The 15,597-nt window shown below is 43.8% G+C and overlaps 1 protein-coding gene across 1 annotated transcript in view; it reads left to right on the forward strand.

The window, feature by feature from the left end:
- Positions 1-13,490, forward strand: part of LOC129500887 (zinc finger protein 154-like) — a 29,480-nt gene extending 15,990 nt beyond the window's left edge. Inside the window, exons 2-3 of the mRNA XM_055311777.1 lie at positions 8,300-8,423; positions 9,880-13,490. Of these exons, the coding sequence (XP_055167752.1) occupies positions 8,300-8,423; positions 9,880-11,546 (1,791 nt within the window). The 3' untranslated portion in view covers positions 11,547-13,490. The remainder of the gene's footprint in view (positions 1-8,299; positions 8,424-9,879) is intronic.
- The last annotated feature ends 2,107 nt before the right edge of the window (positions 13,491-15,597 follow it).

A 15,597-nucleotide genomic window follows, 5' to 3' on the forward strand; every position in this document is an offset into this window, starting at 1 on the left:
GATGAAAAAAAGAAATGGGAGCCAAAGTGCAAGTGAGTCATTAGCCAGCCAGCCATGCCTTCCCAGGCATTGTAGGTAAACTGTTAAATGAATCAAATTAGTAAGTCAAGACCAATCAAATGGCATGCCCCTCTGTGGAACAGTCAGTCACCACTCTCCCTACACCAATTGTTTTAATTATACCCACAGGGTTTTAATTTAGAGAGGTGATGGGATAGTGACATGGACAGGTTTGCCTCTGTAAGAAGTTATTATAATTCCCAAGAGCAGGAATATGCCATGCCACACATGGCCACATAGGAAAGCAACAGCGTTAGTCAGAAGGCACAAAGGAGTGAGGACAGAACATGGGCACTAGACTTTCCTACTGTTTCCAAGAGAAAGGCAAGGCAGGATAGGGTAAATCACTTAGGGTCGGCTAATTTGAAAAATTCTGGCAGGCTTTGGGGCACAGGAGTGGTCCCTAATTGTTGCCTGGCCCTGCATTGATTTAGGGCAAGGAAAACAGTGGCGTGATGTTTGAGAGTTACATAAAGGAAGTGGTTGGGGCTAAAGTTTGAATTGGGTGGTTTGCATACGAAAGGCATGATCTTAGACAAATTGTTTAATATCTCTAGGAATTAGCTTGCATAGGAGGGCAGTCTCTTCCAAGTGTGTAGAGCCCTCAAGATGTCAACATTCTAAAACACAGAAAATAAAAAGAACATGGTTAATACAGATGTAGATGTACATCTTTCCACATGATAAATACAGCCAACATTCCTATTCTCAAGCCTTTCAATTCTGTTTTTATATCACACCAGATCAACTTCAGCATTTCAGCCTCATTAACCATAGGCCACCATTGAATCCAAAGCCCATCAACTGAACTAGTAGGCTGTTAAAAGTCACCTCCAGCTGCAAGAGGTAGCACTCTAAATCCAGAATCTCTAGTAACTGCACCATGTCAATGAATTTGGTCCTCTCTATTCATATAGTCCACCCTCCTTGGTCAAACAGTCTTGGGACCCATATCCATACTTGCTCTCCAGGTTTCTTTGTTCTTTCCTTCCTTCCTTCCTTCCTTCCTTCCTTCCTTCCTTCCTTCCTTCCTTCCTTCCTTCCTTCCCTTCCTTTCTTTTTTTTAAATCTTATTTATTCATAAGAGAACAGAGAGAGAGGCAGAGACATAGGGAGAGGGAGAAGCAGGCTTCCTGTGGGGAGCCCAATGTGGGACTCAATCCCAGGACCCTGGGATTATGACCTGAGCCAAAGGCAGATGCTCAACCACTGAGCTAACCAGGCGCCCCTTAATTCAACTAATATATAATGTATTATTAGTTTCAGAGGTAGAGGTCAGTGATTCATCAGTCTTACATAAAACCCAGTGCTCATTACATCACATGCCCTCCTTAATGTCCATCACCCAGTTGCCCCATCCCCCCAACCTCCTCCCCTCCAGCAATCCTCAGTTTGTTTCCTATGATTAAGAGCCTTATGGGGGGTGCCTGGGTGGCTCAGCCAGTTAAGCATCTACCTTTGGCTCAGGTCATGACCTGAGGGTCCTGAGATTGAGGCCCACATGGGGCTCCCTGCTCTGTGGGGAGCCTGCTTCTTTCTCTCCCTCTGCCTCCTGCTCCCCCTTCTTGTGCTCTCTCTCATTCTCATTTTATTTTATTTTTAAAAATATTTATTTATTTGAGAGACATAGACTGAGAGAGAGGGGTAAAGACACAGGCAGAGGGAGAAGCAGGCTCCTCACAGGAAGCCCAATGTAGGACTCAATCCCGGATCCTGGGATCATGACCTGAGCTGAAGGCAGGTGCCCAATCGCTGAGCTACCTAGGTGTCCCAATAAATAAAATGTTTTTTAAAATTTCTTTTGGTTTGGTTCCCTCTCTGATTTCATTGTTTTAATTTTCCTTCTCTTCCCCTATGATCCTCTTTTGTTTCTTAAATTCCACATGAGTGAAATCATATAATTGCCTTTCTCTGATTGACTTATTTCCCTTAGCATAATACCCTCTAGTTCCATCCATGTCATTGCAAATGGCAATTTGCAAATAAAATTTAAGATTGTATTTATTCATGAGAGACACAGAGAGAGAGAGGGGAAGACACAGGCAGAGGGGGAATCAGGCTCCATGCAGGGAGCCCAATGCGGGACTCGATCCCGGGACTCCAGGATCATGCCCTGGGCCGAAGGCAGGCACTAAACTGCTGAGCCACCCAGGGATCCCCTCTTTTTTTTTTTGATGGCTGAGTAGTACTCCATATACATACCACCACATCTTCTTTATTCATTCATCTATCAATGGACATCTGGGCTCTTTCCTCTTTCCATAGTTTGGCTGTTGTGGACATTCCTGCTATAAACATTGGAGGTGCAAGTGTCCCTTAAGATCACTAAATTTGTATCTTTGGGGTAAATCCCTAGTAGTGCAATTGCTAGGTTATAGGGTAGCTCTATTTTCAATTTTTAAAAAAGATTTTATGTATTTATTCATGAGAGACACAGAGAGGTAGAGACACAGGCAGAGGGAGAAGCAGGCTCCCTGTGGGGAGCCCAATGTGGGACTCGATCCCAGAACCCCAGGATCACACTCTGAGCCGAAGGCAGGCACTTAACCATCGAGTCACCCAGGTGTCCCTATTTTCAACTTTTTGAGCAAACTCCATGCTGTTTTCCAGAGTGGCTGCACCAGCTTGCATTCCCACCAACAATGTAAGAGGGTTCCCCTTTATCCACATCAGGGGAGACTCAGGTTAACTTGGATTCCAGATTGTCAGTTTCTTTGCATCCAACCAGATGTCCCCATTCCAACATTCAGAATCCCACTTTATCGACCAATGCCCTAACTTTCACATGAGAAACATTGTAAGACTATATTCTACAGTCATTGTAATCCAGCAAGTTATAAATTTAATGTTTTGATTTTCAGCAATTGGAATCCTGCAGCTACAGAAATCAGTTTCTTTTAGGACTATCATAGAAACTCTTTTTCTCACATGGGGACCTCAGTGAACTTACGATTTTCACTTTGTTATCAATAACATGAATTCAAATCCTTCCCAGACCAAACTCCTTATAGTCACCATCACTGCCTTAATACTCATCACATCATCCCCTTGCTCTCAAAGCATGTGCTGCAGTTGCCATTTCATCATAATTGACTCTAGGTAATGGATTCATTATGATGTCACTGCATACCATGGGTCATGCATGGGTTCAGCACTTCAGCACTTCATTCAAGCCCAAGGGTTTGGCCAAACGAATCCCCAAATCCCGTCCATATGGGTTTATCCACTAGGACTATTGCCAGAAGTAATTCGTTATTAGTTAGGAGGATTCAATCAGGAGGAAGAACCTCCACATTAAATTGGATTGGGAAAATTTAATAAAAGGATTATTAACTAAGACATTGGAGTATTGAAGAATTGCTAGTAAAAGAAAAGACAACCCTAAAAACACTGAATAACTAAAAAATGCTTATTAAGAATTGCAACACAGAATGGTTGAAATAAATTTGTGAATATTTAACTGAAGGACTGTGTATCAAAGATATCAATGAAAAAAGAAAAAATAAAATATGCAACATATTTGAGCAAAATCTTCATTAAAGAACACTTTTAATGGTCATTAGGCCTAGAAAAGTTATATAACACTAGTTATTATGAATCTAGATGTTAAAACTATGATGAGAAAGACTACAAATCCCCTAGGATAAAACTGATTAACTGATTTAAAAAGACAATGCCAAGTTTGGATTCAGCTTAACTTTTTTTTTTTTAAAGTAAACTCTAGGTCTAACATGGGGCCCAAACTCACAACCTGAAACCAAGAGCCACATGTTCTACTGAGTTATCCAGGTGCTCCAGCTTAATTCTTATTTCTTCTCAGACTTAAATGTGTCCTCATAAAAATTATCGGCGGTCTTAGTTTTTTCACCCTCCACTGATATTTCCCCAGAGTATTTCTGCCACTATCTTTGAATAACTCCATAATCATTAATAGCCCTCTTCAATTTGCATTTCACTTTTTTCCCTGCTATATCATCAATTCCTCATGCACAACAGTCCCAGCAAACACTTGAACCAATGATAAGCCCTCCTCAGCAAGGAGACAAGACAATGGTGTTCAGATGCCTCTTTTGCACACACACTCTGCATGAGAATGCTGTAGCTGCTATCACATAACAACAGAATTTAATAAGTTGCTCTACATTTGAGATAGATGTCAGATATCTAAAGGACTTGGATATATCTTAAGATATGAAGAAATATTAAATGAATAAATAGCATTGCTTTGTGATTTGGACACAATCACTGAATATACAGGCAGGAAAGATGTTCTCTTTGGGAACCAGATGCAGAGAGAATTCCTTCTCCTCCTCCTTCAGAGCGGCTGAACATCACTGTTTCTTCCAAGTCATGGCCATGAGCAAAGACAGAGTTACAAAATCGACTAACTCCTGTGTCTACATGAATTCCAATAGCAAGAAAATGTCTATTACATTCTAGCTAAGAGTGGATGCATTTTGAGTCTGAAAGAGACTGTGTGCATTTAAATTTGTAGCGTTTGAGAATAATTTAAATATTTTTAGCCTGGGAGAATTCTGAGCTTCAAGGAGTCTGAAATGTCTCTAACAAGTGATCAGTTGCCGACAACACTCCAAATATCCGCAAACTGCCCTTTAAAAAATAGGTAAACAGCTTCTTTCCCGGAAGGCCAGATGGCCTCTTATTTCTCAGACACTCGAGATACCACGAAACCTTGATTCGCAGAGGTCAAGGACTAGGACACTCTAACCACCTGTGCTGCTAAGGAAACTACATTACCCAGACGTCAATTTGCCTAATGGTGGCGGAGTTGACGCAATGAAAGCCCAGTACGAGCATTTACGTGCAGACGCACCAGGTCAGGGTAGAACTTCCGGCGTCCTCCTCGTGGCGGTCATTTTGGCTTCTCTGGAATCCGTTCCCTCTGAGACTTCGGAGCCCCAGGTTGGCGGCCGGTAAGACACTAAAAGCGTTCTCCTCACTACAAAGAGGCTGCTCTAAGGCTTGGAGACCGCGCAGCCCAGGGTAACTCGCAGCAGGCTGGGATCGAGATTTCCTTGCCGCAAAACCCCACTCCGCCCCACGATTCTGATGGCGGCGGCAGTACCCAGGGCCCCGGCGCGATATACGCTCGTCCACCGGGCCCTCCCAGCCCTCCCCCCACCCAGACCCTCAAGGCTCGAGCGCGGGAGGTCAGCTCGCATCCCTGTGGCCCAGGCCCCGGGGTCCGGGACAGGGAGGCGCCGTTGGCGGAGGCCCTGTATGTGAGTGCCGGTGCGCTGGCGTGCGGGAGCAGGCCGCAGGGGAGGTGTGAGGTTCGTGCAGAAGACTTGGAGATCGACCGAGCCGGGAGCACTGGGGAAACCCAGACAGTTGTGTTTACAGGCAACAGAGTGTGTGAGGCCAAGTTGTGCCTTTGAAGTTTTACCATCTTTCTGAGGACGCTGGGGGCCAAGGAGAGTTGGGAACAAAAGAGGTAAAGTGTCTGAAATCGGGTTCTAACACGTTTCCTGAAGCTTTTCACAGAAGGAACAGACGGGAAGGGCGGTGATAATTGTGGGACCCAAGAAATTTAACAAAAATTCCCTTCCCCTGGACAAGCAGAGCAGGACTAATTCCATTTTGTGCTACAACCGCCATCTCATGTGTAACCCCCACCTGACCTTATTGCTTAAGGCACTACCCCACCCTAGTCAAGCCAGTGAGCACACCCCTACGGAAACCAGCTCATTTAGGAATGCGGAATCCCTAGCGGCCAAAGAATGTAAACCCCGCCTTTTGCCCGCCAAACCTGCGCGCCAATTCTGACCAGATGATAGGCTAGTTCAAACGGTCACTATAGGGTAAGCTGTAAATCAGTTGGCCACCTGCGTGTGGACCGACACATCCGTGCAACTTTCTGTGTGTATTACAATTTCATTGGCCACTGGCCCCTATAAAACTGCTACGTCTCTTAACCTAGGGGTCCAAGTCCCTGTTCCGCTATGTCAGGTATACTTGGACCCAAGCTCCAGCTTGCAAATAAATCCTCCTGCACTTGCATAGGTGTCGGCTCCTTGGTGGTTTCTCGGATAGGCAGTCTTGGGCACAATAATAATAGGCACAGGAAACTTGAGCCCTGTGAAGATCATCTCACTGTCCAGAGTGCTGAGAAGTGCTGAAGCCTAGAAGTAAAACAGTCCTCTTGAGGTTACCAGATCTGAGCTGGGCTAGGTACTTCGCTCATGAGATGTGGAAGGTGGTCCCAGGCATACGTACCAGAATGTGCAAAGGCTTGGAGGGTTCAGGGACCAGCAGGTGTCTTTTCTTTTTCATGGGAACTGGGAGGAGTGGGGCAGGAGTCAGGTCTGGACACCCTGGTGATTGGTATTATGAGAGATTTGGAGGAGTAAAGGCAGGTGATCTGACTGAGGTCTCATCAGGCTCCCTGGGGCTGCAGCACGGCGAAGAGTATATTGGTGTGAAGTTGGTGGTGGGAAGAGAAGGGAAGAGGCTATAGCAAGAGACTGGGTGAGTGTGATGGTAGCTGCAGCAGAGTGGTGGCCATGGAGAAGTGGCTGGATTCTGCAGTAGTGTTTTAGGTGTGGCTTCCTGGGTTTTCTAACTTTTAGGGAGAGAAAAAGAGAGGTGGGAGTCAGAGATGACTTGAAGTTTGGCTTTAGTAGTTGGAAGGATGGAAGCTCCATTAATTAAGACAGGGAAGTTCATAGCATAATTTTCATTGGAGATACAAGATATCTTTTTTTTTTTTAATTTTTTAAAATTTATTTATGATAGTCACAGAGAGAGAGGCAGAGACATAGGCAGAGGGAGAAGCAGGCTCCATGCACCAGGAGCCCAACGTGGGATTCGATCCCGGGTCTCCAGGATCGCGCCCCGGGCCAAAGGCAGGCGCCAAACCGCTGCGCCACCCAGGGATCCCACAAGATTTCTTTTTAGTCCATTAAGGAGATGTTTCAGAGAACAGTTTGTGGGTCTCTGGAACTCTGAGGAGAAGGAGTTCATAATGTAGACTTCTCCAAAAGGTAGTGGAGAGTGTGTGGACTGGGGAGGAGCTGTAGGTCACTTAATATGGGGAATCCTTGTCAGGATATGGTAAAAGTAGCCCAGGAAGAAGAGGGTGGGCCTGAGGACTAGGTTTCTTGTTTGGCTCCCTGCTTATGGGATGTGGATATCACAACATGGATCAGGAAGAGAAGTGATCATAGAGGGCAGAAGGGAGAGTGTATGTTTTGGTATGTGGCCAGAGGCTCCAGGGGATGAGTGGACATCAGATGGATGTGGTGGCATAGGAGTAATTCAAACAAGATAATGCTGAGATGGAGGGCTGGTGCTTATTAACTGTTCAACAGATTCACCAGGATTTCATTGTGTCCCACACTTGGGCCTAAGTGTTCAGGTTAGGCTGGTGGGTTGGCTTAGGAGCACAAGTGGTCATTTATGGGACTAATTGGGGGTAGGGTACAAGGCCCTACTTTGTGCCTTGAGTGTTGAATGAGGGTTACATGGAGAGAAGACAGCTATGACTGGAGGCACACAGGTGGAGGAGAGCCGTGGGTACCTGAAATCTGATTTCATTCTTGGTAGTGAGGTTGAAGCAAGGCACAGGGAGGGAGGCCTTCATAGTAGCACTCAAGGCTATGTCTGTTGGTGGGAACCATCAGTCTGGATTAGTATTTGATCCTGTTTGAAACTGCCAGGCATTTTCTGGGCCGTGTATGATGAGTAACCCGTAGAGAGACCAAGGAGATGACTCTGATGTAGGGTAGGAGGGGACTGTAGCTGTGGGAGTGCAGTTGTGAGAAGCATGGCAAAGAGAGAGAGTGTAAACACGTGACCACAGGGCCTTGGAATTGAAGTTATAAGGATGAAGGATCATGTCATATTTTTTGTTTCTTGGAGGGATGATCCTGGACCTTGGCGATATTGCCCCATAAAACTAGAGTCAAGTCATGCACACCCTCCTTATAGCTAGTTTTTCTCCCTAACCTGTGTTTGTGACACTGACAAGAGGCAGTGTGGCTACCATGTCAGGCCCACAGTTCAGGGATCCTCTATCTGCCCATTTGCCGATTGTTGGGGGAAGACACAGTATCAGTAGGAATATGAGGAGAGAGTAGCTTCAAGGACATCCAGGCCTGGTATTTCCTCTGAGGTGTGGAGTAGACTGAGCTGAGGATGGATGTGGAGGGTGGGGGGTGTGTAATTAACTTGGACTTCTAGGAGAGATGTTGATCATGAACTGTCCACATTATGGCAGGGTATGAACTTTGAGGACGTGGCCATTGACTTCTCGCAGGAGGAATGGGGGCTCCTTGATGAAACTCAGAGACTCCTGTACTGTGATGTGATGCTGGAGAACTTTGCACTTGTAGCATCGCTGGGTAAGATAGTCACATTGCTCCTCATGTCCTGCCTTTCCTTTGTTCCCCAAAATCTGCTCTTTCTTGCCCACAGCTGGATCATGAGCTCTGCTAATTTCTACTACTTTCTAGTTACATATGCTGCAGGATCAGTGCTAAGCTGCATATAGTACCCTGAGCAATGGACTCCCCAAGCATCCGTTACCTCAAAAAGTGCAGGGGACGTTCTGGGAGTCAGGAGTCTTAAAGTTAACTTGATGGATCCCACCTTGCTTGCTCTCTCCCTGGCAGGCTGTGTCCAAATCCATGGCTTCCAGTTTCACCTCCTTCCTGCCTGTGTCAGGTCATGGTCATTACTCACATGAGCCACGGGCTGTTCTTGTAAGACCCTCCTTCTATTATATTTTATATTTTCTTTCCTGAATATTATTGCATGACAAGTTGCAAGGGGCCAGTGGTGTCCACTTACTGTGCATCTTTCTTTAAGACATCATTCGGGTTCTGAGGAGTTACACAGTGGTGAGTGCACAGAAAACACTGTGCACATTGTTTTACGGGATGGATGTGGCAAGAATGTCTCAGAGGAGGTCTGGCCCTGGTTAGTGGCAGCTGGGGGAGGCAGTGACATCAGGCCTGTGTTCAAATCATACCAGGAATTTCCCATATGTTCAATAGTGTTCTGGTACATGTACCACTAGCCACATATTGTTTCTACTTTTTCTTCTACAACTTAACTCTTTGCTGATTTGTCATTTCATCTCTAACTTCTGGCTCTTTCCACCTTTGTGGTCTTCACATGCCATCAGTTCTGCACTGCTCCATTTATGATATTCTCCAATATTGACCTGCATGTGGTATCATAAAGTGTGCACATACCCTTATGTAGTCCTTGAACCAGCTACGCAGGTCTATTTGAATTTTATCGGGACAGGCCACAACCAACCTTTCACATAGCCTGCCCATGTCACCAGCAGATAAGGGCCTACTGAAGGAGGAGTAAGGAGGCAGGAGCCTGCCTTCTATGTGGTACACCCTTAGCTTGTGTCTTGTCTGTTGAGGTCTTTTCTATTATGGTCTCTTCAGAGGCTCAATACCACCAAGCAACACCTACCTCAACCTGCCCCCAGCTGCCTTGTTCTCAGAACAATCAGATGACACAACTTGTTATGTCAGACACACCTTTGTAATGAGCTTCCCCTTCCTACCGAAGCCAGTATGCATTTCTTCAGCATGTCTCTGCTTTCAGGCTGTTGGCATGAGATGGAAGATGGGGAGGCCCCTTCTGAGCAAACTTTATCTGTAGGAGAGTCCCAGGTCAGGGCTTCTCCAGCAGGTCTGTCCATGCAGAGATCCACCCCTGTGAGATGTTTATGCCAGCTTTAAAGATATTTTACACCATGCTGAGCACCAAACAATTTACCCTTGGCAAAAACTAGTTGGAGTGGCACATGTGTGAGATGCTTCTCTTTCCATGCAGACCTTCACCAGCAACAGAGGCATGACAGTGGGGAGAAGCCCTGGGAAAGGGATGTGCACCGGGCCTCATGGGTGACAAGCTGCAACTTCGATGTATCAGGGCAGTCTTTCACATGTAGGAAGATTGGTGAGGACTTCCCAGCTACCTCAGGACATATTCAGCTCCAGACCAGTCCCCACAGCAAGGAGCCACACAGTGGCAACCAGAGTGGGCAGGCCTTTCACAGTGGAAAAAGTCACTACAATGGGGGTGAATATGAAAAAGCTGCCAGCCACAGCGATGCACTTGATGGACACCAGAGTGTCTGTTCTGGAGAAGGGCTTTATGAGTGTGGCAAATGTGGGAAAGCCTTCAGCTGCAACTGCAGACTTGTGCAGCACCAACAAATTCACAGTGGACAAAGACCATATGAGTGTGGCGAATGTGAGAAATTCTTTAGCCAAATCTCTGGCCTTCTTAAAGACTGGAGAATTCACAGTGGTACAAAGCCTTATGGATGCAGAGAATATGGACAATTACTTACCCATAACTTCAGTTTCATAAAACACCGGAGAATTCACACTGGAGAAAGAACTTATGAATGCAGTGAATGTGGAAAAGTCTTTATCCACAAATCTAAACTGATTCACCATCAGAGACTACACATTAGAGGAATGCATTATGGGCGTGGTGAATGTGGGACATCTTTTAGCTACAAATCCAACCTCATCGAACACCGTAGAGTTCACACTAGAGAAAGGCCTTATGAGTGTGAATGTGGAAAATCCTTTAGACAAAGTTCTAGCCTTTTCCGACACCAAAGAGTTCACACTGGAGAAAGGCCATATAATTGCAGTGAATGTGGGAAATCCTTTAGACAAATTTTCAACCTAATTCGACATGGGAGAGTTCACAGTGGAGAAATGCCTTACAAGTGTAGTGATTGTGGGAAATCTTTTAGTTGCAAATCTGAACTCATTCAACATCAGAGAATTCATAGTGGAGAAAAGCCTTATGAGTGCAGTGAATGTGGGAAGTCCTTCAGACAGTTCTCTAACCTCATTCAACACCGGAGTGTTCATACTGGAGAAAGGCCTTATGGGTGCAGTGTTTGTGGGAAATCCTTTAGCCGAAAATGTATCCTTATTCAACATCAGAGAGTTCACACTGGAGAAAGACCTTATGAGTGCAGTGAATGTGGAAAATCGTTTACCCGAAAATCTGACCTCATTCAACACCAGAGGATTCATACTGGCACAAGACCTTATGAGTGCAGTGAATGTGAGAAATCTTTTAGGCAACGCTCTGGTCTTATTCAACACCTGAGAGTTCATTCTGGAGAAAAGCCATATGAGTGTGGGGAATGTGGGAAATCCTTTAGCCAAAGTGCTAGCCTTATTCAACACCAGAGAGTTCACACTGGTGAAAGGCCTTATGGGTGTAGTGAATGTGGGAAAACCTTTAGCCAAAGTTCTAGCCTCCTTCAACACCAGAGAGGTCACACTGGTGAAAGGCCTTTTGAGTGCAATGAATGTAGGAAGCCCTTTACCCACAAATCTGACCTCATTCAGCACGAGAGAGTCCACACTGGAGAAAGACCTTATGGATGCAGTGAATGTGGGAAATCTTTTAGTCGAAAGTCTAACCTCCTTAGACACAGGAGAGTGCACGCTGGAGAAAACCATTAAATGTGAGGAATGTTTTACTTCTTTGCTCAGTGTAACAACACTAGAGGAGACTTTTTGAAAGACGTATGCCAGAATTTAAACCTCTTTTATCTGAATGAACACTTTGCGAGATTCCTTGTAAGTTTCGGGAAAATGCAAGACTTATGGGGATGCCCTTTACTGTGTAACCTGCCCAGCACTGTTCCCAGATTTATGTCACTGCCAGCTTCTGTGACTAAGGCCATTCAGCTCTACTACCTGACAGATCTGTGCAGTGTAGATCAGTCACCATGCCAGAGTACTCAGAGAAGCTAATCTCTTAGGTTCTCCCATCTGCTTGAAGAAATTATGAATAGCCTGAGCCTTTAGAGAGATCCTCATTTCCTTTCTCTCTGACTCTAGGGAGTAGACCTAACCCAGTTATGGTCCACAGGACTCATCCTCACCTGCTAAGAAGGACTTTTCTTCAGGGAGACTCTTCTCACATTATGCTTACGAAGAAATTCCAGGTTCTAATTCACCAGCATGGGATCTACTTGCTGCACATTGGTTTGGATTATGTTCTTTAGGTAAAGGTCTTTGTTTCTGCCCCTTTAATTTTGGTGGTTGTGTTCACTGTGGTGATCTGGAAGCAGAATTGTGATCTGTCAGCATGTAGGCATGAACAGATTTTTATGGGGCTTCTTATACTTTCTCTGCTTTAGTAGGGATGGTATGATGGCAGAAAATAGCAGTTGTCCAATATTGGTCTAATTTATATTGGTGCCCAATGCTTGGAAAGAAAGACTACAGAACTTCGTGTTCCTAATTGGCAATCTGGTGCCATGATTTGAGGAAAGGTTGGAGATCACCTGGATAAGGAGGCCTTTGTTGTGACAACCCCTCCCACCCCTACCATGCTTCTGTGAACAACATACATTTTATTCTCTTGATCATAATATATATCACATCATTCCCACCACTACTGAGAGGACTAATTCTCGTAGATCCTGCAAAGTAACCATGTGTCATGACGTAGAAAATTTCAGAGGCTAGTGTCATTTGCTGTAAGGTTAAGGGTCAGTGGGATAGAAACATGGGTTAATATGGCATAGAGGAGACTACAGTAAATTAGATGAAATGTGCCTTACCTGAAAGTTGGTTTCAGTACTATGACTTGTAAGACCAATGTGTACAGAAATTCTCAGTACCTCTGTATTCCCACAGCTGGGGTTATTGACAAAGTAAATATTCTAAAGCTTTTGTGGATTCTCATAGCCTCTTTGGGCTGTTTTACCTCTAGGTCATTTCTCTAGAGGCAGGAAAACAAGCATAGAAAGAGGGCTGACCCTGTTGTGACCCCGCCAGTATCCCTGTAGATTTAGGTGGCAGCAGTCTTCATGGTTGCCAGTGTTTGCTGCCACTGAGGCAAGAATGCTCCTTCCAGGGCATGAGAAAAGAGACGGTAGTGTCCATATAGGGTTGCCAACCTAATTTTCTAAGCTTTTGAAAGAGGGACATCTGGGCTTGTATTTTGGAATACTTTTTAAAGCTCTGTTAAGGTATAATTTGTGTAATTGACATGCAACAAAGCGTACTTACCTAATGTTAACAATTTGGTAAGTTTTGACATGTATAAAGTCATGAAACTACATTGCGAAAATCAATTTATCTGTTACCCACATTTACTTTGTGCTCATATAACTTTGTCGTCTCCATCCTTCCAGGCAATCATCAATTTTCTTTCCTTTACATTAGGTTAGTTTTGTATTTTCTATAAGGCATTATTAAGTATATGGTTGTTGGTTTTTTTTTCTTTTCTGTACTGTTTTGCTTCATTCTGCACGCTTATTGAGATTCAACAATGAGCTTATTTTTATTGCTGAGTAGCATTCTAATCTATGAATAATGACTACCCATGCTTCTGGATATACAGGTTATTTCTAGGTTTGCAGTATTTACAAATAAAGCTGCTATGCATATTTATATTCAGTTCTTTATGTGGATGTTTTATTTCTCTTGTTGTAGTAACTGAAACTGTTAGAATGTAGGTGAATGTTCACATTTTTAAGAAATGGGAAACTGATCTATCATGGTTATTCTTTTTCCCACTAGTAGCACTTGAAAATTCAAGTTCCATGACATCTTTGAAATAAGTGTATGGTTAGTCACTTTGACTTTAATTCCATTTCCCAAAGTGTTCGTGATATTGAGTATTTTTCATTTTTTATTTGTTTAAAGATTTTATTCATGAGGGACAGAGAGAGAGAGAGGCAGAGGGAGAAGCGGGCTCCCGCACAGGGAGCCTGATGTGGGACTTGATCCCAGGACCCCAGGATCATGACATGAGCCAAAGGCAGATGCTCAACCCGAGCCATCCAGGTGCCCCAGCATTTGTCATTTATTTGCTCTGTGTGTATCTTTGGTAAAATGTGTGCTTGTAATCTTTTGCCTACTTTCTTTTTATGTACTAAAGTATTTATTATATGGAACAATTGTTTTTGAATACTAGAAGATTTTTCTCAACTTTTTGTTATTCTCACAATTGAAAGCCCACATGCACCAGATGTATAAATTTAATCTGCATTAATAAATTCTTCTGCTTTCTTAACTTAGTAACACATTAAATAAAGCCCAGGTTTTAGTCGTTGGCAGTCCATGTAAATACTTCTCTTGTGGTAAATGTCAAGTTGCCAGAGTGATGTCACTGAACATGGAATTGGTAAAATACTCCAGTAGTACCTTACTATATTCTATTCTCAAAGTACTGATATAATAGCCACAAATAACTAAGAACATAGGAAATAAAATAGTAAAATGACCAGTAAGTGGTAAGTTTTAAATATTTGTGGGTGTTTTTGTTTGTTTTGTTTTTATTTTTGTTCTTGTTTTATTTTGTTTTTTAAAGATTTGAGAGAGTACACAGAGGAAGGGGAGGAGCGAGGGTGGGCGTGGTGAGCAGACTTTTTGCTAGGTGTGGAGCCTGATGGGCTCTATCTCAGGACCCTGAGATAACAACCTAAGACAAAACCAGAATCTGATGGATGCTTAACCGACTGAGCCACCCAGGCACCCCTGCTTTATTTTTGTTTTTTATTTAAGTAAGCTCCATGCCCATTGTGGAGCCCAGCACAGGGCTTGAGCTCTATGACCCTGGGATCAAGACCTGAGCTGAGGTCAAGGATTGGATGCTTAACCTGACTGAGCCACCCAGGCATCCCTAAATATTTGTTTTATAAGAAGAGTTTGATTTAAGTATGATTGACTTAAACTACACGTTTTAAATATATATTTTGATGTGTTTTTTTTTAAAAGATTTTTAATTTATTCATGAGACACAGAGCAGAGACACAGGCAGGGAGAAGCAGGCTTCCCACTAGGAGCTCAATGTGGGACTTGATCCTGGGACTCTTGGACCACACTCCGAGCCAAAGGCAGATGCTCAACCCCTGACCCACCCAGGCAGCCCCTATTTTGATGTTTTCATACATGTGTCCATCCCTCAAGCTAAGTTCCTCCTGCCCTTTCCAATTCATCTTTTTCAACGTATAAAATCATTGATATAAGGAGATATTCAAGCTTTTATAATGGACAGTAATGAAGTCCCATTAGCTGTATCACAGTCTTTCATGATTAATCATTTTCATGGTGGTTCTGGTATCCCCATTTATACTGGTGGGTTTTATTTTATTGTTATTTTTAAAGATTTTATTCCTTAGAGATACAGAAAGAGGCACAGATATAGGCAGAGGGAGAAGCCAGGGGAGCCTGATGCAGGACTCGATCCCAGGACCTCCAGATCATGACATGAGCCAAAAGCAGATGACACTTAACCACTGAGCCACACAGGTGCCGCTGGTGGGTTGTTTTACATGCCATCCTGGATATGTCCATGCATAACCTCTTAAGAACTTCGAAAATGTAAGGAATCTCATAACTGATAACTTGTATACACAGAAAATATTTTTAAATATAAATGCTAGTGCTAAATTTTATTAATTGAGTTAGCTACTGATGGCAAATTAAGTGCAATCACAACAACAGTTATATGGCTTTTATTACATGTATCCTTTAAGTATTCACCTTACCCCTT

Source organism: Nyctereutes procyonoides, unplaced genomic scaffold (assembly GCF_905146905.1).
Source record: "Nyctereutes procyonoides isolate TBG_1078 unplaced genomic scaffold, NYPRO_anot_genome, whole genome shotgun sequence".
In the NCBI taxonomy this organism is placed as follows: Eukaryota; Metazoa; Chordata; class Mammalia; order Carnivora; family Canidae; genus Nyctereutes; species Nyctereutes procyonoides.